The sequence below is a fragment of the Hippocampus bargibanti genome, linkage group LG15, assembly GCF_051943395.1.
Source record: "Hippocampus bargibanti isolate YZ-2025 linkage group LG15, ASM5194339v1, whole genome shotgun sequence".
Taxonomy (NCBI): Eukaryota; Metazoa; Chordata; class Actinopteri; order Syngnathiformes; family Syngnathidae; genus Hippocampus; species Hippocampus bargibanti.
In genome coordinates, this window is record NC_142748.1 from 1,024,702 (window position 1) to 1,052,324 (window position 27,623).

General features: G+C 41.6%; 1 protein-coding gene across 3 annotated transcripts in view; it reads left to right on the forward strand.

Annotated features, from left to right (window-relative positions):
* Positions 1 to 27,623, forward strand: part of jmjd1cb (jumonji domain containing 1Cb) — a 114,302-nt gene that overhangs the window by 85,968 nt on the left and 711 nt on the right. For 2 of the 3 annotated variants that reach the window (XM_089014797.1, XM_089014798.1), the window contains 20 exons: positions 2,398 to 3,331; positions 3,422 to 3,619; positions 5,895 to 6,067; positions 6,218 to 6,380; positions 8,419 to 10,729; positions 12,142 to 12,343; positions 14,547 to 14,761; positions 15,824 to 15,976; positions 18,219 to 18,308; positions 18,449 to 18,573; positions 19,199 to 19,436; positions 19,555 to 19,766; positions 20,910 to 21,263; positions 21,347 to 21,515; positions 21,601 to 21,691; positions 22,580 to 22,710; positions 24,670 to 24,792; positions 25,671 to 25,810; positions 25,940 to 26,116; positions 26,196 to 26,327. In XM_089014797.1, coding sequence (XP_088870923.1) covers positions 2,398 to 3,331; positions 3,422 to 3,619; positions 5,895 to 6,067; positions 6,218 to 6,380; positions 8,419 to 10,729; positions 12,142 to 12,343; positions 14,547 to 14,761; positions 15,824 to 15,976; positions 18,219 to 18,308; positions 18,449 to 18,573; positions 19,199 to 19,436; positions 19,555 to 19,766; positions 20,910 to 21,263; positions 21,347 to 21,515; positions 21,601 to 21,691; positions 22,580 to 22,710; positions 24,670 to 24,792; positions 25,671 to 25,810; positions 25,940 to 26,116; positions 26,196 to 26,327 — 6,331 coding nt within the window. Of the gene's footprint in view, positions 1 to 2,397; positions 3,332 to 3,421; positions 3,620 to 5,894; positions 6,068 to 6,217; positions 6,381 to 8,418; positions 10,730 to 12,141; positions 12,344 to 14,546; positions 14,762 to 15,823; positions 15,977 to 18,218; positions 18,309 to 18,448; positions 18,574 to 19,198; positions 19,437 to 19,552; positions 19,767 to 20,909; positions 21,264 to 21,346; positions 21,516 to 21,600; positions 21,692 to 22,579; positions 22,711 to 24,669; positions 24,793 to 25,670; positions 25,811 to 25,939; positions 26,117 to 26,195; positions 26,328 to 27,623 lie in introns of those variants that run through there. The other variant, XM_089014799.1, reaches the window with a different exon arrangement.

Here is a 27,623-nt window from a genome sequence, read left to right on the forward strand (position 1 = left end):
ACTCTACACCAGGGGTCTCAAACTCAATTTACGCTGGAGGCAGAGTCTGGGTGAGGCTGTGCCGCATCGTTTTTTTCACAAGAAAATCACAGATAAAACATTCCAATCTATTGTGTAGTTAATTTCTTCACCCAAGGTTGTTCAAACTATTAATAGTTAAAGACAAATGGCCAAAGTTAATCTATCACCTTCTCAACTGAGCTGTCATGAGCTATATGCAAGTGGCACACGACTTACTGGTGTCTTCGAGTAAGAGTTCCATAAAAATCAAGAGAAGGCACCTCATTCACATTCAATTAATCATTAAGACACTTGCTAAGACTACTGTTACACTTTTGGCGGCCATAGCAGCACCATTTACCTGAAATCAAGTGCACTTTTGGTGTTTTTTTTCCTCCTCTATAATGATGTCTTTGCAAAATGTGCTTACAGTTTATCAGAGTATCTCTATTGGCCTCTGTAGTAAAACGCCTGCTGAGTACCAGAGGCTCAGAGACGCGTACAGGTCGGATTATCTCACATTCTTTGGATGAAACATGGATGCCAGAAAGCTTTGGAGCATGTTTGTAGCCCCGGCAGAGTCAACTGATGATCCCTTGGTGGGCCCGACTCCAGAGTTGTGTCAGCGCCAGAGTATCACAAACTGCGCCTCAATAAAAATGTGAAATTTGTTTCTCTGCCAACCAGTAATTTTAGAATCAATGTCTTAAAAGTGCACTTTATTTACATTTACAGTGTTCTCACATGTGTCTTCATTTTCACTCACTCCCACTTTGATAATTAAACAAGGGTATGCCATGATGAGTATTGTCGGTAAATCTCAGTGAATACCTGGTTTCGCTTTTAAGGGTTGGATGTGGCGAGTGTGGGCATGCTGGACAATGCCAAGCTTTCGTCACATTGTGGAACATTGCCCTGTTATGTACTTTCTAATATATCTGCGTGCACTCTGTTTTACTCCAGTAAACTATATCTCTCATCTGCATTGTGACTGCCATGACAAATGTGTTGACTAGATTGCGTGGCATTCCACAACCATCAACATTTGCCCATCGTCCACTCCGTTATCTCGCGAACGTCGCTATTTTTCTTCCGTGATGACCTGAAAAGAGTCCATCATGGCTGCCGCTAGCAAAGAGTGAGGGTGTAACCTTAGATCAGGGGTGTCAAACTCATTTCACATTGTGGGCCACATAAGGCTTCGGTAGATGTCAAGTGGGTCGGACCATTAAAATCATACCACACATGCTATAAATAACCAAAATATCATGTCTTTCATTAGTTTTGGTGTAAAGAAGCACAAGAACATTAGGAAAATGATGACATTTAATGAACATTCCTTTTACACACAACATTTTGTTTCATGAACAAATGTGACTTTTATCATCCACATACAGTAAAGTCTCGTTATATCGATATTCAAGGGAGTCCGAAAAAATATCGATATAACCGGGACTATCGATATATCCGACCCTGTTTGCATGTAATTTTCTCCGTGCGTGCATAGAAATAGTATCGATATAACCGGGACTATCGATATATCCGATATCGATATAACGAGACTTTACTGTATATGCATTGCAACTGATCCCAATGATTCTACAACGGCACAAAACTAACAATAAATTGGTATTGGAAAAATATAGTCATGCACTTTAAGATTAAATGAGTGTCAGAAAGAAAGGAATTTTTAAACCATAGTTCCTGATATTTGGCATCTTTTGGCCTGTACAAGTGCATCAATACCAGGTGTCATGTCCTGACTAGCTGACACTTTCATGCGGTATAAATTTAGCTGACACTTTATATTCCTTCAATACCGAAACTTATTGAAAACACACCTAGCACAAAGGTTTCCCATGCATCTCTGGAAAAAAATATGACATGGTCCATTTTTCATTGAAAATTCTCCACTCCTTATCTACTTTTCCTCCGTTTGCATAATGACATTTTGGCTAATGAGGGTGTTGAAACCGCAGTTTTCTTCTATGTTGACCAAAACAGCACCACTGCTCTTGAATTGCGCCTCGGTAAAACATATGAATTCCATGTCGTATGTGCATTTTTTTCCACTTTTAAATTATCCCGCGGGCCTGATCAAACCTCCTTGGGGGCCAGTTCCAGCCCGCGGGCCGTATGTTTGACACCATTGCCTTAGATGAAGCCTTCACACGATTTTCCCATCCTTGTGTACTACATAGTACTTTATTTAGAAGTACAAAATCCTTGCAGCCCGTAGATTTTGTCTGTGTTCTTTATTCAATGAAATTTTTGATGTTCTCAATGTTTTGTTGACAGTGTGTTCTTGATGGCCAGCTATATGGCGTGTATATATGTGTGTGTGTAATTATATATACCGGTACATATTAAATTCTTGTGTTGTTTTTTTTTTTTCAGACCTGTCACATCAATAGCTGATAACGTAATGCTGATAGACAAGGAAAAGTCCGTCACTCCCCATCCTTTTCTTCGTCAACATCATCCAGAGCAGCATACGCAACAACAACACTCCGCATCTGGCATCACGAGTCCGTCGTTATCTGAGGAGCAAAGCAAACAGCAGCATCTCCACCCCGACAAGACCAACACGGTCCTGTCAACTGACTTTAGCAAAAGCAAAATGAACCCTAACCCAGTCCCGCTAGACCCCATGAAACAAAAACCCCAGCGCCCCAACACACCCCAGAGCCATCCGTTCCCTAGCACGAGTCCAGGAGACCACATCAAGTCTAAGACCCACTTAGGACTAGCGGATATCTCAAAACCCAAACCTAATACCTCACCGGAGGTCTCAAAACATAAAATGCAAAGATACTGTGAATCCTCCTCCCCTCCATCAGGTCGTTTGTCCAGTAAAGTAGAAGCAACTGAGCCTCCTCGCTCTGGTTTTAAGGCAGTACCAGCTCACTCGGAGTCAGCTAGAGGCGGTACTGTCAGTAGTACCAAGAGCCCTCTAATTATCGATAAGAATGAGACATTCACTGTTTACAGGGACCCGGCTCTGATCTGCTCAGACAATGAAAACGTTTCCTCTAACCACCACGTGGCGGCGTATCTCCATCCGCACTTACGTGGTCTCCATTCGTCATCTCCGCACTCCCCGTGCCTCACCCCTTCGTCCCACCCGCACGCCACCTCTCACCTCCTCGCTCCCCCTCACACGTCTGCCTTACCCCACCCGCACCTTCTACCCCCTGGGGTTCTCTCAGCCATGCCTCCTCCTCACACGGCATCTCTCCTGGGGGGTCACCCGCAGCTGGATTCCCCCGGGACTTTAGGTCACCTTGCCCTACCTCACCCGGGAGCTGCGCACCAACAGCAGTTCCTACAGGTCTGCCTCAAGGGGCATCGATTTGACGTTACATTTCTTCCCCGCTCAAATTTCCATCGGTCAACTAAAAAGCCTTTAAAATGTTTTCAGGCTCAAGGGGCTCCTCCTCCCCCTCTGCTCCCACAGCCTCATACCGGAGCTTCAGGTTTGGGCCTCTACCCCATCCTTTGGCAGTACCCAAACGGAACCCCAGGTTCCTACCAACAAGGGCTCAACATTCCCCCCACAGCTAAATGGGTTCACCCCGACAATCCAGTTGCTGTTAATTCGGAGGTGTCACTTCGAAAGGTATTTGAACTTTCTGGGAATGTTTGAACGTAGGATTGGTCACGTTTTTGAATGGGACGGGCATTGGGAAAACAAAATGCTGTCAGTCCGTCTTGCTAATAAACCAATGAGGCTAAATTAGCTTGCGATAAGAGACTGAAAAGCCTTTCTAGTGTATGTTTGTCCTGGATTCAACCAAGAATTTCCAAGCACCAGATATTTGTGCTTTTTAGGCTATCTGACTATCTGGTTGGCTTTCTGGCTGGCTGGCTGTTGGCTATCTAGCTGGCTAGCTATTAGCGATCTATCTGGCTAGCTGTCTAGCTGTTAGCTGGCTAGCTGTTGGCTATCTGGCTATCTATTAGCTAGCTAGCTTTCTATCTATTTGAATTACTTCCGGGTTTAGTGAACGCTGGTGTGTGTGGCTGTCGCTGCTCACCCACAGAAAAACTTATCCTGCGACTGTAAAGTGACCATGAGATTTTTGAAAGGAGCTTATGAAATGACATTTTATTATTATTATTATTATTATTATTACATTCTAAGCGCCTTTCAAAGCTCTCAAGGACACTTTACAGTCATAACAAGCATAGGTACTATAATAAATAAAATACCATCACAAATAGAATGCAATAAATATTATACAATTATAAATAGGAAGAGGATCTGAGGGAACGAGAGGGATTATTATTATATTAGTACGTATTAGTATTAGTACACTGTATTGGTATTATTATTAGTATTATTAGTATTATTATTACTATTATTAATTTACTTCACGGGCATGAAGCAATCAGTGACCTTTATTATGGACAGTATTTTTCCACTCTTAGCATTTCTTTTATTGGACGTAAATCCTTCAGTTTTGTCTCCAACATGAGACATGCTGTTGAAGGTTACTTCGGATGAGTTCTTTCTCATCCTTGAACGCTTTCTCTTTCATTCAGCCCTCAAGTTTTTTTGGGCACGAGATTTCAGACACAATCCTTCTCAGCTTCTGGCTCGTAGTTGAGATTTATGCTCTTGAGCATTCATCCTGCTAACACTAACACAAGTCACTTGACTAAACATCAGTGACTCCTTCCAACACATTAACCTGTCTTACGCGATACCTCACCATGACTAGTGAGGTGCTACAGTAAAGTCTTGTTATATCGATATTGGTTATATCGATAGTACTGCTTATTACGATACTATTTCTATGAACGCAAGGAGAACATGCCACAGGATCGGATATATCGATAGTCCGGTTATATCGATATTTTTTTGGACTCCCGAGAATATCGATATAACGAGACTTTACTGTATTTTGAAACAAATTGCATGAACACGTGTGTAATATACATCTGTATGAGTTCGTAGGTTAATTAAACTAATCAAAGGACAACCGACACCCCGAACAAGTTATGTCCATAACTTGTAAAATCACTTCAAATTACTTCTACTAAGCATATTTTACAAAGATTCCACCGCATATAGCTATATTTTACATTTTAAGACTCGCGCTGAATATTTAGGTGTTGGGTACATATATGTAGGTTACTTGGTGACGATTCCTGACGTGACGTCACGTCAGGAACGCCCCTGACCGTGAAAGCGACACACAAAGCATTTTGGGTACTTCGTTTGGTCTGAAAACTTCGTGTTGATGGCGAAATTAGAAGGAAAACACATAAATAACGCCACGGTGAATCGTTGTGTGTTGCACCAAGACTACTATTTGATACTACTTGACACCAATTCCCAGCAGACAAATCAGCCCATTTCCAACGGAGCTTGGGCGCCATCTTGTGCATTTTCTGGGCGCTACATTGGAGTCCAGACGCCTCAAAATGGGACGGAATGACTTCTTTAATCGATTGCAAACATTTATGTGTTCCTCTTCAGAACTATTTGAATCATATTCATAACTGGATGAGTGACAAGAAAGCATCTTCTCCCAATCTGAAGGCATTGTTTTGATTCTAGAGCAAGGCAAGACGTCCTGGCGTGACGTCACCAACAAGGGGGCGGGACCTTCTGAAACTCTCCATCTCTGAGGTCATTTTGAAGTAGTTTTGGGACACTTTAACTCATTTTTATTGTTTTTGACTAAAAATATCAGCCTGCGTGTTTTGGGTATTTTAGATGCTATCAAACGTTTTTCTGCTGTCAGTTAGGAAACAAAAAAATGGTGTCGGTTGTCCTTTAAACGTGTACAAGTCTTGTCAGTACAGATCTGAGTCATTGTGTTTTTGCTCATTTTCACACATGAAATATAAACATCTAAAATTCTTATGTTTCCCTTTACTTTCAGAGCACGGCCAGCCCATGGTTGCATCAAACTGTTGGTAGTGCAAGTGACAGTTTGGCTTTACTGAGTCACGTTCCTGTACGACCAGCCAGCGCTGATCCACACCGCCCGCCTGTTAAAATCAGCACGCACGCTAGCCCACCGCTGTCAAAGATCAGTGTGGATATTCGTAAAGAGTGAGTCAAGTCATTCCAATTTAGTGTTTTTAGTGTTTAATTTTGTGTTTTTTTTTCCCTCAAATGGCTTGCCTGCGATCAAGCTAATTCTATGAAAAACAGTTCATAAAGCATAGAAAACCCTTTTACAATTTTTTTTTCGGTCTTCAGGGAGGTGGATAAAAGAGGCTTTGTGGATCCAATAAGAACCTTGACGTTGGCCCAGCTCAAACAAGAGCCAACAGACAGTAACAGGAGCCTCAGCGGGAAAGATGCACAGCTTCACCGCCTCTATTTGGATCCACACTGCAAGTCACGCCTGTGTAATACACAGGTATACTCGTCTCAAATACAAATTACAGTGTAATACACAGATATAACCGTATACTCGTCTCAAGAAATAGTATCGAAATACAAATTAAATGCTGTCAAATTTTAGATCAGTTCCGTGATAAGTCATGTTGTTATTCAGAACAAGACAAATGTAATTGCTCATGTCTTCTTTCTAATCTGTAAAAAACAAGTTATACTACTACAGACAAGTCAAGATGTTATTTTTATCAATGTTATTATCTGCATGCGTGAACCACATTGCCCCCAAGGAACGCCAAGGTGCATAACCGTAGCATCATGTACACGGTTGTCACTTTAACTTGAAGGTAAATGACGTCACGAAAGATGAGTCCAAATTCCACGCAGCAAAATTGAAAAGAGTAATGAAGCAATAAATGTCCATAGTTTCCACACTATGAAGAGCTTTGGAGTATGAGGCGCACTTTCAATGATTGGCCTAGTGTAAAACAGTTGTCATATACAGGTACCATCCGACATACGACTGGGTTCCGTTCAGTCAAAATCCATTCAAAATGTGCCATCACACGGTCGATTGCTGTGCGAGAGTGAGATGCTAGCTGTCTGGCCAAAATTGTCATCCGCATTGCCAGGCTGCTAGTGAGTTGCGGTGCCAGGCGTAATTTAAAATAAAACAAATAGGGTCTGGCGGTCGTGGTCGTAAGTACGGGTGGTTGTAAATCGCGCCGGTCGTAACTCGGATGTTACTTATATAGGCCGCACCGTATTTCAAGGTGCATACAATAAAATCTAGAGTACTGGCTGCAGTTGCGCTGTGCATCCACCAGATGGAGATACGCTAACGGGAATACAATACAATACAGCTTTTATTTATATACAGCTTTCAGAACCGCGACAGCTGTAACTAAACGCTAGATTGAGCTTTTAAAATATTACATCCAATGTTTTAGAATATTGATCCATGCACAGGTAACATCCGATTAACGACCGGCGCGAGTTACGACCACCCGTACTTACGACCACGACCGCCAGACCTTTTTTTTTGTGGGGGGGGGGGGGGGGGTTCTATGGCTGGCACTGTTACAGCCAGCAACCTGTATAAGGTAACGGATTACAAGACACATTCTCGGATTTTGAGGAAATCAAAGGATTTTAGTTTTGCCTGACAGTGCGAAAGATACAGGAATCTACAAACATAAACATAAATGGTGTATATAATTTCCCACTAGTTTGATTGCCTCCAAATGGATTACCGCTAATTTTAAGTATGCAAATGTACCTCTGTTGTTTTGTTTTTTTTGTTTTATTTTGCTAAAGAAATATTTTTTTTATTTTGACAGTGTAGCTATGCACAGTTTACACACTCTCTTGTTTTGTCGTACAGTGAGACCTCAATTTACGAACTTAATTGGTTCCCAGACAGAGTGTGTAAGGCGAAAAGTGTGTATCTAAAAAAAAAAAAAATCCCATAGGAAACCATTAAAATGGGAATAATCCGTTCCCGGGTTTCCATAAAATATACTTTTCAACTAAATAAGCCTTAAAACTACACACAACATACCTTATTCTATGTATAATAAATGTGCGTATTGTATTGTAATGAAAGAAATACACTGCATTGTATCATAAAGTTACTTTATTTACATTTGTGATGGTCATTTATGGTTTGATGGAATGGCGTTGGAGGTCGAAGGTTAAAGGGAATTGCTGTTTGGAAAGAGAGCATTACATGCATTACATGACGACTGTAATTAAAGAAATAAACTGTTCTGTAAAATAAAGTTTTATTGACCTTTTTGATGGTCATTGATGGCTTATGGAAGGAGAGTCACCTTCCATAAGGACTGTTGGTAACTTAACCTCTGGTGCTGTTCGGTCGTGTGCTTCTGCCGAAGATCACTGGTGGGTGTGTCTTATGAAAATAGTGCTTATTATAAGGTTTAATTTTCATAAATTTGACGTTTGTAAGACGAAAAGTTTGTAAGTTGAGGTGTTTATAAGTTGAGGTCTCACTGTACTCTGAAAAATCAATTTACCATCCGACATGTTTTCTTTCCAAGGATGTTATTCAGGCAGCGGACCGAGCCAGTAAGTACAAAGAAGAGAATCGTCAAATTCTGAAGGAGAGCATCGAAGTGGCCCCTTTCACTGCCAAAATTCAACGCTCAAGTGAACCCGGCATCGACAGAGAAAGAGAACGAACCCGAGATCCCACTTTTCCTGTCAGGATACCAGCTCTTGCTTCCCTTAGCCCCAAAGCAGGCCACGTGCATCCTCATATTATGCAGCCAGAGAAGAGCAACTATTTTACCACTTTGTCCAACAGTGTTATAAATGAGCCCCCAAGACTGTACCCTTCCAAAGAACTCAGCTCTTATTATAAGAAAGTATCCGTCGGAGCTCAAGGGGTTCTGGCGAGTATTGGAGCAGCTGTTTCCAGCCAGAATACTCTGTCTCTAGGCAACTACAATGCCAAAGTGTCCATCTCTAGGCCACCTCCCCTAATAAAGCATCATCCAGAAGGTGGTGAGGGTCTTGCGGGGAAAATTAGTGAGCAGCTCAGCCAGCAGGCCACACTGGTCCAACAGCAACACCACACAGGTGTAGAAAGGATGGAGCGCTGCAGTCCTACGATATCTCCTCCCTCCTCTTCATCTTCCTCTTCAATGGCTAACCACCACCCCCGTCATCACCACCACCATCACCACCAGCCTCAGCAGCAGCAGCAGCAACACAACCTCAGGGCCATGCCGTCTCTTCACAGAGCACCCGTCTTCCATCCACCCACTCAACATGCGCTCGAACGTAAAGAAGCTGCGGACAGAGAGCGAGAAAAAGAAAGAGAGCGAGCAGGTTACGGCGGACGTCTATCTCCACCCACTCTCACGCCAATCCAACCCGTTACCTTAGCGGCAGCTGGTAGCAAGACATCGGTCGAGCAACAAAAACCCCCCACACTGCTACCGGAACTCAGGGATATAAAAGGTCATGGAAATACGACCATCGTTGCCTCAGCTGTCAGCGTGGAGAACATGACATCATCAGGTGGGTGGAGACCAGGACAAGATAGAAGAGCTCTCTTCTTTGGAGAGAAAGGAGTGTGTAGAGACAAACCCCAGGCTGCGATGGCATCCGTCATTGTGCGTCCATCGACGTCCGTTAGATTTGACAACCCCGCAAACAAATCTGGTGCTATGACCCCGAAGGATTTATCTTTGGGGAGTCAAAAACCAGCTGAGAGTTTACGAGATCGAGTTATTCAACCCAACTCGAACCTGGATGACATGTACGTCCAATATAAAAAGACCTCCGTTCGGGTTCTGCAAGGAGCCGTGGGAGCCTGTATGACAAACTCTGTTCCGAGGACTACCGTTTCTCCTTCTGTGCAAAGTAGAACCGAGGCAACCACACCTGAGCTGGGTTACTCTGTATCACCCCATCATGGACCCGGAGACCAACAAGTCGGGGTCGGGTCACGTACCTCATCCCCGGGAGGCTCTTTGCATCCTACTCCTACTCAGTCTGCCACACTACAACCCAACCCGAGACCTAGTCCCTGTTCTGGCAGCGGCGCGGCTTACTCATCCTCTTTCGTTCACCTCAAGAAGCACAAAGCTGCATTGGCAGCAGCCCAATCGAAAAGCAATCTCTGTACCGCGTCCATGTCTGCAACGGTGGATCTCATTGATAGAACTCATAACTCGCCTCCTCCTCCTCCTGCCTCGGCCCAAATTTCATGTTCAGCGGATAGCAGCGGCGGCAGAACAACACCAGGAAAATCAAGTCCGCTGCACAACGGTCAGTCCTCCGGGCCTGCTTTAACCTGTGGCGGGCAGGCCAGTAATTACCACAAACTAAAGAAAGCCTGGTTAACGCGACATTCCGAGGAGGATAGGAACACAACCGCTACTGTCGGCTCAGTCAACACGAAAGCAGAGAAATCGGCTAGCGTTAGCAATACCGCAACAATGACGGAAATGATCAAACCGTGTACCGTCAATCTCAGTGCCTCCACATCTAATGAGGTGGACCTGAGCAAGGACGCCGCAAGCAAAGGAGAACGAGACAAGCTCTGCGAGGACAAATCAGCTGGAGCAACCGCTGTGGAGGACAGGAAAACATCCTCCTCGCTAAGGCGGGGAAGCAAACGGACGTACGAGTCTGCTTCAGAAAGTGGTGGCGACGACTCGGATGCCAGCGAGAGCAAGATGGAGGGCAGAGCCAAGCGTCAGCCCAAACCAACGTACAAGAAGAAACAGAATGACATGGCCAAGAAAAAAGGAGATCATGAAAAGGATGAGGATGACGTGAAACCCAACGGCATCTTTCGATCTGCTAAAGAGAAGACCAAACTCAAACTGGCCAGTAGCAGTAAGTCACAAATCCACTAACGCGATTAGCCGTCCGTTGTAGTAACCAAACCGCTGTGGCCCAAAGCGTTTATTCAAGATGGCGCAGTGAAGGTGGCTGCCTTTACAGCAGCTCCTATGTTTTCTTTTCCACTCGTTCTTTTTCCTTTTCTCTTCATTTCATAGCTGTGCTAGTGAACGCTGGCGCGTCTGGCTGCCGCTGCTCACCCGCAGAATAATGTATCTCGTGACTGTAAACTGTCCTTCAGAGTTTTGAAAGGCACTTATACATTGGATTGGATTGGATTGGATCGCAGTGGAGAAATTTACATTTCATGGCAACAAAGTTATAAAAGAGGAAAGGAAAGGAAGAAGTAGAAAAACAAATGCAGGAGCTGCTGTAAAGGCAGCCACTCTCGTGGTGCCATGTTGAAGTAAAATACTACTACTACCTCTAATAATACACAACATAAAAGACACAGACAGCCATTCAATCTTAAGCACTTCCTGCACCCTCTTTGTTGCATGAAGCAGTTTTAGATGAAAAAGGATTATCATAGTGTCCTTTTCACCGGTGGATCAGAGGTGGAATGTGCACGCCTGCTACGAGCTAAATGTTGAAAGCAAACAAGCTTTAGCGTCCATTGACAAAAAAGATCTCCTGTCCCACGTAAATCCGCTTCAATTCCAAGCCGCGACAGATCCACATGCGCATCGGCGCTTCATTCTAAATGAAATGTATTATTATTAGTAGTAGTAGTACTATAATTATTAATCATTTTGATAGCTTTTTAGATCACGCTACGAAAAAGCCGCCTAAACAGTGTCATAATGACTTTTTTACTTGCTGCCAAAAGCACTTTAACAAGATACTTGTTTGTTATTCCCAAAACTAATATTATTTTGCGAATATGTCGCCCCTCATAATCAAGTGTTGGTTGCCACAATGCCATAGTATGCTAGCTAGCTAGCTAGCTATTTGCTACCTGGCTAGATGGCTCTATATTGGCTATCTAGTTAGCTGTCTATCTGGCTAGCTATCGAGCTGGCTAGCTATTAGCTATATATTAACTAGCTTTCTATTTATTGAAGTTACTTCCGGGTTGAGTGAACGCTGGCGCGTGTGGCTGCCACTGCTCACCCACAGAAAAACGTATCCTGTGACTGTAAAGTGACCTTGAAAGTTTTGAAAGGCGCTGAGAAATGAAATGGATTATTATTATTATTATTATTATTATTATTATTATCATAAATGGAGCTACAATTCTTCCTTTTACTGCATGGGGAAAACATCTATTGTATCTAATTTTAACACGAGGTGCTCTTTTTTTGTTGTAAAAAATGTAGTTTTATTGAAAAAAATATTTTTAAACATGTGATTTTAATGTTTTTTTTTTTTTTTTTTTTGTGTGTGTTAAAATCAATGTTTTCCAGACGGCATCCCACGTTCCGTTTTGAAGGACTGGCGAAAGGTGAAGAAGCTGAAGCAGACGGGCGAGTCTTTCCTTCAAGATGATTCTTGTTCCGAAATCGGACCCAGTGTGCAAAAGTGTCGGGAGTGTCGGATTCTCCGCAGCAAAAAAGGCGAAGAGGCAGCCCATTCTCCTGTCTTTTGCCGTTTCTATTATTTCAGACGGTAAGTGGTCGATAGCATTGTTTTATTCTTTTTCATTTTGTCTTGTGTTGCCTTTGAATCAATACTTAGAAAAATCAATAGATTGAAATAAAATAAAGTACATCTCCGCAAAATTGCAGCAAACTTCCTTTCCCCATATATGTGCATATCTACAACGCATAAAGGTTTCACTTCATCAAATCAATTTGGAATAAAAACAAAGACAACCCGATGAAAAACAAAATTTAGTTTTCTAAATTCCAAATTCAGTTCAAATCCAAACCTACCTGTCCCTGAGAATAATAATTACTCTAAGTCAGAATCAGAAAGCCTTTAATAGTACCAAAATGTGGAAATTTGTCAAGTAATTTTTTATTGAAAAAATATACAGGTAACATCCGAATCCGAGTTACGACCATGTTCCGTTCCAACAAAACGGTCGTAAGTCAAACGGTCATAACTTGAAATCCATTAAAAATGGCCGACGTGACGCTTACACGAGAAGATAGTATACGATCTCAATCTGTTGTTTTTAAGCAACATTTTCTATTAAATACACAATTATAGACCAGTTATAAAATGTATAAATTTTATAACTTTTAGTGTCATTTTTATCATTTTATATTTCGTATTATTGATTGTTGTGACTGTATAACTGTACCGGTAATGTATACAAAATTGTTTACTGTACAGTTCATTTATAAATGTTATACTTACCCTGCTCTCCCTCCTAATGGCCAGAAGAGGTCGCCTGACACACACGCTCGGATTCAGGCAGACGCTGAAGGAAAAAAGCAGTGTACAGTACTACAGGAGATATTGCCGAGACGGTATCTGCACTGTATAACTACTGTATTGAGTGTAGTCACGCAGATGATTGCTGTGCGAGTGTGTGACATGCCGGCTGGCCAAAATTGTAGTACGCGTTGCTGACTGCTTGCGCGTTGCGGTGCCAGGCTTAGAATTAAAAAAAAAGGGTCTGGTGGTTGTGGTCGTAAGTATGGGTGGTCATAACTCGCGCCAGTCGTAACTGGGATTTTACCCCTGTACTGTAAATCAATATTTATTGTATTGTATTGTATTGTATTGTATTGTATTGTAAAAGAAAACACAAAAACAACAAAAAACAAGGCTCATGAGAGCATGTGCTGACTGCTGCCTACTCGGGTGCCATCTTGGACTTCTTAAACATTTCGATGACTAAATTGTTATTTGAAAATTCCACATAGAGTAAATATATATGATGACGGTATCTGCACTGTATAACTACTCTATTGGATGTAGTCACGCAGATGATTGCTGTGCGCGTGCGTGACATGCCGGCTGGCCAAAATTGTAGTACGCGTTGCCGGCTGCTTGCGCGTTGTGGTGCCATGCGTAGAAAAGGGTCTGCAGGTTGTGGACGTAAGTACAGGTAGTCGTAACTCACTCCGGTCGTAACTCGGATGTTACCCGTATATATTGTTTTACCGTCAATCTCTTGTGACGCTGAAATTGGCTACATCATTTCTTGAATCAAATATTAAATTCTTTTGCTGCAATTAAATCATGAAATTTGCTGCATTCTTAGTTAAAAGTTAAATACCTAGTAGTATAATATAGTATAGTATAATACAGTAAAGTCTCGTTATATCGATATTCAAGGGAGTCCGAAAAAATATCGATATAACCGGGACTATCGATATATCCGACCCTGTTTGCATGTAATTTTCTCCGTGCGTGCATAGAAATAGTATCGATATAACCGGGACTATCGATATATCCGATATCGATATAACGAGACTTTACTGTATATAAATGATTCCACCGAAGAATCAAATTTGTATTTGACCCCATACAAATTACTTGGGCTATTATCTTTAGAAAAGTGACGATGCATACATTCAAACTTACAGAGAATCACAATGCTGTGGTTTTTTGCCTCACCCTCCCACACTTTCTTCAAGATGAATATTCATCAAACACAAGCACGATAGATGGAAAAGCAGCAGCATTTGCAGCCGGGGATCGTCCTGTGTAAATCTGTCCAAGAGGATTTGCTCCTCTATAATCTTTTGCTCATGACTGCAATCTCTTTCCATCTCCCTCGCCTCTACGTCTCTACTACTGATTCTTGTTCTCGAACCTTGGATGACCTTCTACCAATACTCTTCAATCAATACTCTTCTACCAATAATCTTCTGGAGTTTGGACTATTTTTTTACCCTTTTTTCCCCCCTTCCAGGCTTTACTTCAGTAAAAATGGCGTCATCCGAATGGATGGTTTTTCCACTCCGGACCAGTTTGATGATGAGGCCCTTGCCCTGTGGATCCCCGGTGTAATAGAGGAAAGTCACTTGGACCAAACCACAGCCAAGTACATCCTCAACTTTATAGGAGACATGTTCTGTCAGATGGCCCTGATGGAGAACACGGCAGCCTCCTGGGTCAAAAAGGATGGTGCGTTGTCCTCACATGAACTCCTATTTTGATTACAGTAGTCCCTCGTTTAACTGTATATTAAAGGACAACCGACACCATTTTTTTGTTTCCTAACTGACATCAGAAAAACGTTTGATAGCATCTAAAATATCCAAAACACGCAGTATGATATTTTTAGTTAAATGCAAAACACCAATAAAAATGACTTAAAGTGTCCAAAATCTGCAAAAAAATTGAGCTGCGAATTGGGCATTTTGAGAAAGTCCCGCCCCCAGTTCGTGACGTCACGCCAAGACGTCTTGCATTGCTGGAGAATCAAAACAATGGCTTCAGATTCGGAGAATATGCTTTCTTGTTACACATCCAGTCATGAATATGATATAAATAGTTCTGAAGAGGAAAGCATACATGTTTGCAATCGATTCAATAATTTATTCCGTGCCATTTTGAGGCAACATTGGGGGGAAATGTGAAAAAGAGGCAGAAAATGGCATCCAAGCTCGTGTGAGGAATGAATCAGCCCGTTTCCACAGGCTGATAAATTCCTTCCATGGAGCTTGGTCGCCCTCTTCTGGCAGCTTTTTGATGCAACACGAGGTTTTCAGACCAAACAAGTACAGCAAAATACATTGACGTGATGGAAGGACTGCTACAATGTGTCTTTTTTTTGGTCAGGGGTGTTCCTTCAGTGACGTCACGTACGGACTCGTCACCAACTCAAAAACAAGACTTGCTGAATATTCAGTGCGAGTCTGAAAACGTAAAATATCGCTATATGCGATGGAATCTTTGTAAAATACGCTCAGTAGAAGTCATTTGAAGCCATTTTACAAATTATGGACACAACCTGTCCATAGACGTCGGTTGTCCTTTAATGCAAACGCATCATTTGTGGCGGTGCAACTAGTGAAACACCTTGTCATGCCTTCATTTAGTTGCTATGAGTTCAACAAAACACAATCCTGTTATTGTAGTGGAAAGTCTGTTGCGTGAAAATCGTAATGTGGTGAGGGACAGCTGTATAGCTGATACAAATACTTCTACGCGTGTAACGTTAATGACTATTTGTGTACGTTTCAGCTAAGCTCGTGTGGAAACGCGCAGTCAAGGGAGTGAGAGAGATGTGCGATGCCTGTGAAGCGACGCTCTTTAACATCCATTGGGTCTGTCAAAAATGTGGCTTTGTTGTCTGTCTGGACTGTTACAAGGCCAAGGAAAGAAGGAGCTCCAAAGGTCAGTACGCTTGGCCTCATTTTAGTAGAATAAAAGGCCAAATGTTTTCACATAATGGCTCAAATGAGTCCACAAGAAATAACCCAAGTACTGTCGCTATTTTGTTTATATTTTGAAAACCCACTCACCATAGGCACTCTACTGTTGAGAATTCTCATTGCCTCATTTACAGAAACTAAATCCATTCAAGCAATGTGAAAACATTTTGCCAACATGTCTAACTAACGAAAAATAGAATGCTTAGCGAGTGCAAAGTACTCAACAATTTTCAACTTCGTATAGTTCTGGATTATAACAAAAAATTACATTTAGAGGGAAATGTATTTAATAAAATCAAACACAACGAACAGACGTATCGTACTGAAAGGTACAGTGAGACCTCAACTTACGAACGCCTTATAATACGAACTTTTCATCATCCGAACTTCAAATTTATGAAAATTAAGCCTTTTAATAAGCACTATTTTCATAATACACACCCACCACGGCCGGTCCATCAAGCACACGACCTTCGGATCTGGCGGAGTGATCTTCGGCGGAAGCACACGACCGAACAGCGCTCCAGCCGGCGCTCCTTTCCACACCCCCTCTCTCTGAATTCACACGTCCATCGCCTCCGAGGAGCTTTTTGCAGTTAATTTTACTATTATGGGACCGGAAAATGAACACCACAGGCTCGTGTTCAGCCTCAGTTCAAATGTGGTGCGTTACGATGAATAATTGAAGAAACTACCAGCCGTACACGTCTACTCTGCTCTGTTTATTTGACATCCAAGACTTGGGGTGCGTTCACGTTCGAGAATAGCGCACTGCTTCTTATGACTCTAGGCTGTTTGGAAAGCATTGTCTAACTGAATGAGCAGGGACACACACCAACGTTTCTGTGTTGCTACTCTTGAACGCACCCCCTGTCAAGATGCGATAGAAGTGATTGCGATTGGCTAAAGGGTAGAGTCATGTGTCACGGTAAGCCAATCAGAGCTAGTGTTTTTACACACACCGGAACAGCGTGTCAATAGTCACGCTAAATTGTCACGTGCGAGTTGACAGCTCGGGCGTGGCCGCCGCTCGCAACGCTTCAATTTTATTTCATATCAACAAGTCACTGTCACCTCACCGGTGACATGATTACGACGAAAGTGCATCGCTATGTCTTGTGCTGGCAAATCCAACAGTTTGCAGTTGTGCCATTTTATTCCTTCCTTCTTTTGTCGCGTTTTATTCCGCGTCCGTGGAATCATCGGACTCGCGCCTTTTGTTGTCATAAAATCTCTGCCAGCACCTACGGGACTCGAAGTGAATGCAGATGACACCGAGGAGCTTGTTGCTGACCATAATGAGGTCATCAACAGAGAATTTGATTTGCCTTCAAGAGGACAAGCAGAAGCAGGCCATTCGACAGTTTTTTTTGAACAGTTTCATCAAGAAAAGGCTATGAGAATCATCAACATGATGAATGATAATGTGATGCCTCAGTTTCGTAAGACCTTACAAGTCAGAAAGCAACAGGTGTCAATTAAGAGCCATCAATGACCATCACAAATGTAAATAAAGTGACTTTATTATACAGTGCAGTGTATTTCTTTCATTACAATACAATAGCACATTTATTATACATAGGATAAGGTAGGTTGTGTGTAGTTTAAAGGCTTATTTAGTTGAAAAGTATATTTTATGGAAACCCGGGAACGGATTATTCCCATTTTAATGGTTTCCTATGGGAAATTGTTTTTTGAGATACACACTTTTTGCCTTACACACTCTGTCTGGGAACCAATTACGTTCGCAAATTGAGGTCTCACTGTAATTTCAAATAAAAATAGAAGAAAACAACAGTGTGAACAAGTGTACGGTATGCTAACATTGTAAGGCGCATTAACAGAGTACAAGCCTGGTATGTTCACGTCACAATATTAAGAGTAATTCAGATTACTACAGCATAAATAACACACTAACACATTTACCAAACCATCAGTCTCACTCCAAATAACTAAATCCAATTAACAATAAAATCATCTTCGGTGTCATTTTGAAAAAACACCGCCAACTTTGTTAGTCAGACCCTTCGTCGATTTAGCAAAACAGGCCTACAGCGCCTTCTTGCGGCTTAATGTCAAAACATGTCAAACGACGTATTATTGTGTAATAAATCGCAACCTCGGCCAAACTATGATAAAATTGCGATTTACAATCCAGAATATATGTTAATATTTATTTTGACTCTATATATTTCTCTTGTCAGATAAAGAACTCTACGGCTGGCTGAAGTGTGTCAAAGGCCAGCCTCATGATCACAAACATCTCATGCCAACACAGATCATACCTGGCACAGGTAAAGTATAATTGTTATATATATATATATATATAGTTTTGTTTAATGGGTGTTATGTTGTTCGCCGTGAATAATTTAACAAAACTTTCTCCAATGTATCTTAATCCTCATGTTTGTTTTACTTTGCCGTTATTTTTCAGTGCTCACAGAGTTAGTCACATCGATGCATTCGCTGAGAGAAAAACACAACATCAAACGGCATTGTGCCTGCACCAGCAAACTGAATCTCCTTAGCAAACTACCAACCACCAATGGAGTTTCCCAGGTATCATTTTTCTGTTTGTCTTTTCAACGACCATCACATAGGTAAATAAACCGACTTTATTATACCGTACAGTTTATTTCTTTAATTACAACACCGTAGCACATTTATTATACATAAAAAAAAGGTATGTTGTGTGTAGTTTTAAGGCTTTTTTGGTTGAAAATTATGTTTTTTGGGGACCTGGGAACGGATTATTCACATTTTAATGGTTTCCTATGGGAAATTAATGTTTGGAATACACACTTTTCGCCTTACACACACTTTCTGGGAACCAATTAAGTTCGTAAGCCAATGTATCACTGTACTTGAATTATATGATATTTGTTTAAAACGTGCAGTGGGAGTTTTTGACTGTTTATTTTTGATACACAAACGTAACAGCCATTAAATGCTTGATTTACAGTAAAGTCTCGTTATATCGATATTCAAGGGAGTCCGAAAAAATATCGATATAACCGGGACTATCGATATATCCGACCCTGTTTACATGCTCCGTGATTAGTATCGATTACTATCGATATATCCGATATCGATATAACGAGACTTTACTGTATTTACTAAGAGCCCCAATAGTGGGTGCAATTTATGTCTTTTTTTTTAATGGATGCAACATTCTGTCCACCAGGTACTGCAAAATGTTCTGAATCATAGCAACAAACTGTCGCTGATGAAAACGGAGGCACGCTGTCAACAGAACTCTGATCAAGGGGCTACTAAAATCGAGACCAATGGAGAAGGAGGAGGAGGAGGAGGAAGAAGTCCAGCCAGTGATGAAGGGAGTGCGGTCACTCCACCGGTGTCTCAATCACCTCTGCATTTCCTGGCTGATCTGGCAGAACAGAAATCCAGAGAGGAAAAAAAAGGCAAGTTGAACAAATCAACTCCGTTGTTTTTTTTCCCTTCGAATTATGCTGCATTGAAATAAAGTAGCGCTTACCAACAAATATATATTTTTTTTCATCTCTCCCATTTCCAAAACAGAAAACAAAGACTCGATGCTACTGGGGAAATCTGTGAAAGAAGGCGACAGCCTGGAGGTTGTCCAGCAATGTAAAACCACATCGCTGATAACCAACAGTACCGAGCAAGGCTCCACTCTCAGAGATCTGCTCACCACCACCGCAGGAAAGCTCAAACTGGGTTCCACCGACGCGGGAATCGCCTTTGCGCCAGTATATTCCACCGCTTCGCAGGTGCACGTTTGATTAATGCCGACCTATGTTAGCGACGAGCTCAATATTTACAGTCACGGGGGCTGTTATATATATGGTCTGATTTTAAAAACCGTGACTCCTCCCCTTGATTATCGTAATAAAATCTAAATTGTAATAATATCTAGCACAAAAGATGAATCAAATAGCTGCCTGTATGAAAATCATAATGATCAGTTTTGACTGATACTGTGTTTTAAGCGCCAACAATTATTATTACCAATTATTGGATTGGCCTTAGCCTTTTTTAGTCTCGCGGGGGATACATTTACATTTCACAGCAGCAAAGTGATGAAAGTAAAAGGAAAGGAAGAAGTAGAAAAACAAAATACAGATCCTGCTGTCAAGGCAGCTCCTATTGCGACGCCATCTTGAAGTTAAAACAACAACAAAACACTAAATAACAAATAACGTAGCACAACACTAAAGACACAGACAGTCATTCAATCTGAAGTACTAGTTTTCTGCACCCTCTTTGTCGCATGAAGGAGTTCATCAAAAGCGTCCTTTTCACCAGTGGATCAGGGACGTCATGGTAAAATGTGCACGCCAGCTCCAAGCTAAATGTTGAAAGCTAACATGAAACTCTAGCATCCATTGACCAAAAGAGATTGTCTTACATCTCCTGTCCCACGTAAATCCGCTTCACTTCCAAGCCGCGACCGTTCCACATACGCCAGTCTGTGCTAACACTCCTATTATTATTATTACTATTTTTATTATGTTAATAATTATTAGTATTATTATCTTTTTTTCATATGTATTGTGGTTTTTGTTTGCATTGGCATAAAAGTGGACATTAGTTTAAAAATCACGTATTTCATTTTCTAAATTAACTGTCCAGTCGAGTCAATTAGAGATGATATATGATTGCATAAGTAAATAATAATAATAATAATGATAATGATAATGATGATGATGTTACATTTCACATTTTTTCTGTGGGTGAGCAGCGGCAGCCACACGCGATAATGTTCACTCAACCCGGAACTAACTTAAACAGACAAGAAGCTAGCTAGCTAGCTAATAGATAGCTAATAGCTAGCTACTAGCCAGCTAGGCCGTTAATGGATAATGTTGATGGGTGAAATTCTATCAAGTGATGATTAATATATTTTTTTCAAGACTGGAAAAGGTGGACGGACCATGCCGAATATCCTGGATGACATCATCGCATCAGTCGTTGAAAACAAAATCCCCGCCAGTCGCCAGACCATCGCCTCGAAGCTTTCAATCAAGCAAGAGGCAGTGGTCATCTCGGCCAACAACGGCAACCTTGCACCTGTCGTGCCGGAAGACGTCAAAATCGACAAGAAGAAGTCATTGCCTGTTCCGCCAGCAGTCATTGCGGAAGATTCGTCCAATCAGCATCCGGATATTCCCCATTGCTGGCTCAATAATGGACGGCTACTTTGGCTCAAAGATCACCGTAACCAGAATAACTGGAAGCTCTTTCGAGAATGCTGGAAACAGGGCCAGGTACACGTCATTTATATTCGGAATTGAAGCGCCGCTATCGCCGTGACATTCCGAATTGTAATTTGCGCGTCTGTTTTCGATAGCCTGTTTTGGTGTCCGGGATCCACAAGCGTCTCAACGCAACTCTGTGGAAAGCGGACTCTTTCAATCAGGAGTTTGCAGATCATCAGGGGGACCTTCTCAATTGTAAAGACCAAGTGGTCTCCAACTCAGGGATCAAAGAGTTCTGGGATGGATTTGAGGATATCACCAGTGAGTTCGAGCGCTGATGTTTCATCGTGTTTTTGAAAGAAAATCGCACATTTGCTCATAAACAAAGATTCTCTGCCTTGTTTAGAACGACTCAAGTCCAAGGATGGGGAACCTGTTGTTTACAGACTGAAGGACTGGCCTTCCGGAGAGGAGTTCATGGCTCTCATGCCTTCAAGGTCCATATAGGCACCTTAAAGGACAACCGACACCATTTTTTTTGTTTCCTGACATCAGAAAGACGTTTTTTAGCATCTAAAATACCCAAAACACGCAGGATGATGTTTTGAGTCAAATGCTAAACACCAATAAAAATGAGTGAAAGTGTCCCAAAATGATGACGAGTTTCAGAAGGTCCCGCCTCCTTGTTCGTGACCTCACGCCAGGACGTCTTGCCTTGCTCGAGAATCAAAACAATAGCTTCAGATTTGGAGAAGATGCTTTCTTGTTACTCATCCAGTTATGAATATGATTCAAATAGTTCTGAAGAGGAAAGCATACATGTTTGCAATCCATTAAAGAAGTTATTCCGTGTCATTTTGAGGCATCTGGACTCCAATGTAGCTCCCAGAAAATGTACAAAATGGCGCCCAAGCTCTGTTGGAAATGGGCTGATTTGTCAACTAGTATCAAATAGTAGTCTTGGTGCAACACACAACAATTCACCATCGCGTTATTTATGTGTTTTCCTTCTAATTTCGCCATCAACACGGACCAAGACGAAGTTTTCAAACCAAACAAAGTACCCAAAATGCATTGTGTGTGTCGCTTTCTCGGTCAGGGGCGTTCCCTCTGTGACGTCACGACAGGAATCGGCACCAACTGGAAAACAAACCTTCCTGAATATTCAGCGCGAGTCTTAAAACATAAAATATAGCTATATATGCCGTGGAAATATTTGCAAAATACGCCCAGTAGAAGTCATTTGAAATGATTTGACAAATTATGGACACAACTTGTCCCGAGGCGTCGGTTGTCCTTTAAATATTTATGTGTACTTCTGCTCAGCTCATGAAAAAAAAACCCCACTTATTTCACAATAATGCCACTTTCTGTTCTTAAACCAGGTATGATGACTTAATGAAGAACCTGCCACTGCCTGAGTATTCGGATCCAGAAGGAAGTCTCAATTTAGCATCTCATCTGCCGTCTTTCTTCGTCAGGCCAGATTTGGGCCCAAGACTCTGCTGTGCCTATGGTAAAACGTCATTCTTCATGAATAATAAAATAAATGCAGATATTAAATTAAAATTAACTCATTCGCTGTCATTCCTGAATTTATTCGGGAATTAAAAAGTATGACGTGGAGCGCCATTCCCGAATTTGTTTGGGTTTTTATTTTTCTTCCGGTGGGGTGCCGATAAAGTGCTGGTTAGACCTGCCTTTTGTCCATGTTAGTGCTTTGTTACAGCTTCAGTTGTTGTTAAAGCACTATATCAATCAATATGTACAGTATTTATTGTATTGTATTTTGTACAGCCGCCCCCATTTCAAGCTCAGATAACTCCAGGCCCATGTAATTTAGGAATTAATTATTTGTTTCCAATGAAAGGAGGTTTCTTACGCTGCATTGAATGTTTGTATAGTCTTTCAATCCCTCTTCGTCCATCAAGAACTGCTTTGGCTAGCGACCTAGATAGCTCGCTATTTGCTATCTATTTGAAATCTATTTGATATATCTTAGCTATCTTGCTGGCTGGCTAGCTATCTGGCTGGAAATCTATGAGCTGTGTAGCTGGCTATCTATTAGCTTAGTAGCTATCTGGATGACTATATGCTGTATAGCTATATATCTATCTGGCTAGCCATCTATTAGCTAGCTAAATCGTTTTCTATCTATTTGAGTTACTTCCGGGTTGAGTGAACTCTGGCGCGTGTGGCTGCCTCTGCTCACCCAAAGAAAAACTTATCCTGTGACTGTGAAGTGACCTTGAGAGTTATGAAAGGCGCTTGTAAATGAAATGTATTATTATTATTATTATTATTATTATTATTAAAACTCAATATTGTGTGGGTCCTGCAATTTGAGTGAAAATGACAAAAACCCTGGCACAGGAATGGACACATTTTTGCACATCGTCTGGCAAAAAGCCCAATATGCTTTTCTTTTTGTGAGTACAGACACTCCCCTACTTACGAACATTTGAGTTACGAATACGAACAAAGGTACAGATGAACATTTTTATAGTAACGTAGTAATCTCTCCAGTTGTAAAGTACATATCTTTATATAGCATATACGTATTTTATTAAATGTGTATTTTTCAGTATTGACCAATACAGGTTATTTTTACAGCAAGAATCCAAACTAGGGCTCGGAAAATCCTACTGGACCCTCCGCACCCTGCCCACCACCTTTTCCAGCTACTTCCCTCAGGCAGGCGTTACCTGATCTATGCGCACCAAATCCAGCAGATATTTAAACAGCTTCTTCCCCCAAGCCATTAACTCTCCAAATGGAACTGTATAGTGCCACTTAGAAATTTTTTGATGATGATACTAGTGCAGCGTGTTCTACCGGAAACAAATTCCTTGTGTGTTCTACATACTTGGCAATAAAGATGATTCTGATTCTGATTACAGTTACTTACTTATATAAACCTTAAACATACTTATATGAGCCTTAAACATACATTCCATCCAAAATATAGCACTGAAGCAACTTACGAACAAATTCACCTTACGAACGACCGCTCCGAACAAATCTCGTTTGTAAGTTGGGGAGTTCCTGGACCGTATTTTCTGGGCGCACTTAAAAGCATTCAAATTTTCCAAAAGCCAACAGTTTTCCAATTTCTTAGATGCAGTTTTATTTTTCAATGTTTTGTAAAGCGCTTTGTTATAGTTGTGAAGGCTTAATATATATACAAAGCTGTATTGTATTGTATTGTTTTGTATTACCTTTAGCATAGCTCCATCCAGTGGATACATAACGCAATCTCAACCACTTTTGTAGCTTTTATTCTATGTGCCTTGTCATGCAGTGCGCCTTATACAGTATATGAAATAGACAATTTCATTGAAGATGCACTTTATAATCCGAAGCACCTTGTAGTGCGGAAAATATGGTAATATCCATATAGGATATGTCGTTATTGTCTTCAAAAATGTATTTGTAATCCCAAGTCTTGATTAATCCATTGTTTATGACTCTATAGGTGTAGCTGCATCTCAGGACCAGGATTTTGGGACTGCCAACCTGCACGTTGAAGTCTCAGATGTGGTCTCGATTTTAGTATACGTCGGAGTGGCCAAAGGCAATGGAGTATTGTCCAAAACAGGTACAATAAAAAAATTATGTACAAAAATTGGATCATTCGGAATGGTTTACTTCTCATTAAAAGTAAAATACAGTGATACCTTACATCTTACGAACTTGATTGGTTCCCATAAAGTGTGTGTAAGGCGAAAAGTTCATCTGCCAAACATTTATTTCCCATATGAAACCATTAAAAATGAGAATAATCCGTTCCCAGGTCCCAAAAAAAACATAATTTTCTACTAAATAAACATTAAAACGACACAAAATATACCTTATTTTATGTATAATAAATGTGCTATTGGATTGTAATTAAAGAAATAAACTGTACTGTATAATAAAGTCGTTTTATTTACCTTTGTGATGGTCATTGATGTAGTTGCGTCTTGATGATACCCTCACACACACTGTCCCATGCTAGCTGCTTTTCGTTAATCCAAATCAACAGAGGTTTTTCAACCTATTCCCTGAGACAGTTGCTTAGACAACACAGAAACCCCCTTAGCCACACGTAGCAATGGTCGACTTAGCATCCTGGTACTGGGCCGCTAAATCACACAAACGCACACCTCGCTCGTGTTTTTCGATGGTCTCCTTCTTCTGCTCCACCGTAATTTTCTTTAATGTCTTCTTCGGGTTAACGCTAGCCTGTGGTGGGGTCTTTTCCGGTCCCATTTTAGCAAAAGTACTCCACTCGATAACAAACCACATCTGCACTCAAAGAGGGGTGTGTGGAAAACTAGTCCGCCAGCCACCGCGGCGCTGTGTGGCTCGGTTCGTCTGCCGAATAGGTGTTCGTGTGCCAAGATTATATGTGCGCGCAAAGTTCGTGAGCTAAAGCGAGGCATCACTGTACTTGTAAAATGTCTACAGATTGTTTTTGCAAATGTCGGCGTCTAGGAGTGTTAAAGCGCCTGGAAGAAGACAATCTGGATGAAGGGGTTCGCAAGAGGCTGAAGGACTCAAGTGAAACACCGGGGGCGCTGTGGCACATCTACCTCAACAAAGACATGGACAAAGTCCGGGAATTCTTGTACAAGGTAACCAACATCTTCAAATAACAAAATAGAGGCATTATTTTTATTTTTATTTGTATTCTTATTGTTTTTTTTTTTTTTTTTAATCCCTTCTCTCTTTGCATTGAACGATGCCGTCGCTAACCGCGTTAGCTCTGTAAGGAGCAGGGATTGGATGTCTCGGTTGAGCAGGATCCAATCAGAGAGCAGGGTTGGTACTTGAGCAAGAAACAGCGGCAGCGGCTTTCGGATGAACACGGTGTGCACGGATGGACCGTCGTTCAATTCTTGGGCGACTGCGTTCTCATACCGGCCGGTTCTATTTATCAGGTCGGCACGCACAGCCGCACTTTGCCTCATTGGTTGGATCGCAATGGTATTGCTAACCTTGGCTCACCTTTCCCATCAGGTCCAGAACCTCCACAGCTGCGTCCAGGTCATCAATGACTTTGTGTCTCCTGAGCATGTGGTCAACTCCTTCCACCTGACCCAGCAGCTCAGACCCAACCATGAAGAAGTTAACTACGAAGACAAACTGCAGGTGAATATGGCAAAAGAATTTGGCTGCTGCTCACTTTCATAGCCCGGGTACTCAAACTAACTACCTACCTGCCTACCTACCTACCTACCCTCTTTCTATCTATCTATCTATCTATCTATCTATCTATCTATCTATCTATCTATCTATCTATCTATCTATCTATCTATCTATCTATCTATCTATCTATCTATCTATCTATCTATCTATCTATCTATCTATCTATCTATCTATGTAGCTAGCTAGCTACCTAGCAAGCCACCCTCCTACCTAGCTACCTACCTACCTAGCTACCTAGCTAGCTACCTACCTATCTATCTATCTATCTATCTATCTATCTATGTAGCTAGCTAGCTACCTAGCTACCTACCTAGCTACCTAGCTACCTACCTAGCTAGCTACCTACCTACCTGTCTATCTATCTATCTATCTATCTATCTATCTATCTAGCTATGTAGCTAGGTACCTACCTAGCTAGCTACCTAGCTACCTACCTACCTAGCTACCTAGCTAGCTAGCTACCTACCTAGCTAGCTAGCTACCTATCTATCTATCTATCTATCTATCTATCTATCTATCTATCTATCTATCTATCTATCTATCTATCTATCTATCTATCTAGCTACCTCGCTAGTTAGGTAGCTAGCTAGCTATCTATCTATCTATCTATGTAGCTAGCTAGCTACCTAGCTACCTACCTAGCTACCTAGCTACCTACCTAGCTAGCTACCTACCTATCTATCTATCTATCTATCTATCTATCTATCTATCTATCTATCTATCTAGCTATGTAGCTAGGTACCTACCTAGCTACCTAGCTAGCTAGCTACCTACCTAGCTAGCTAGCTAGCTACCTACCTATCTATCTATCTATCTATCTATCTATCTAGCTACCTCGCTAGTTAGGTAGCTAGCTAGCTAGCTACCTAGCTAGCTACCTACCTAGCTAGCTACCTATCTATCTATCTATCTATCTATCTAGCTACCTCGCTAGCTAGCTAGGTAGCTACCTAGCTAGCTAGCTACCTAGCTAGCTACCTACCTACCTAGCTAGCTAGCTACCTAGCTACCTACCTAGCTAGTTACCTACCTACCTAGCTAGCTACCTAGCTAGCTACCTACCTAGCTACCTAGCTACCTACCTAGCTACCTACCTAGCTAGCTAGCTACCTAGCTACCTACCTAGCTAGCTAGGTAGCTAGCTAGCTACCTACCTACCTAGCTATCTATCTATCTATCTATCTATCTATCTATCTATCTATCTATCTATCTATCTATCTATCTATCTATCTATCTATC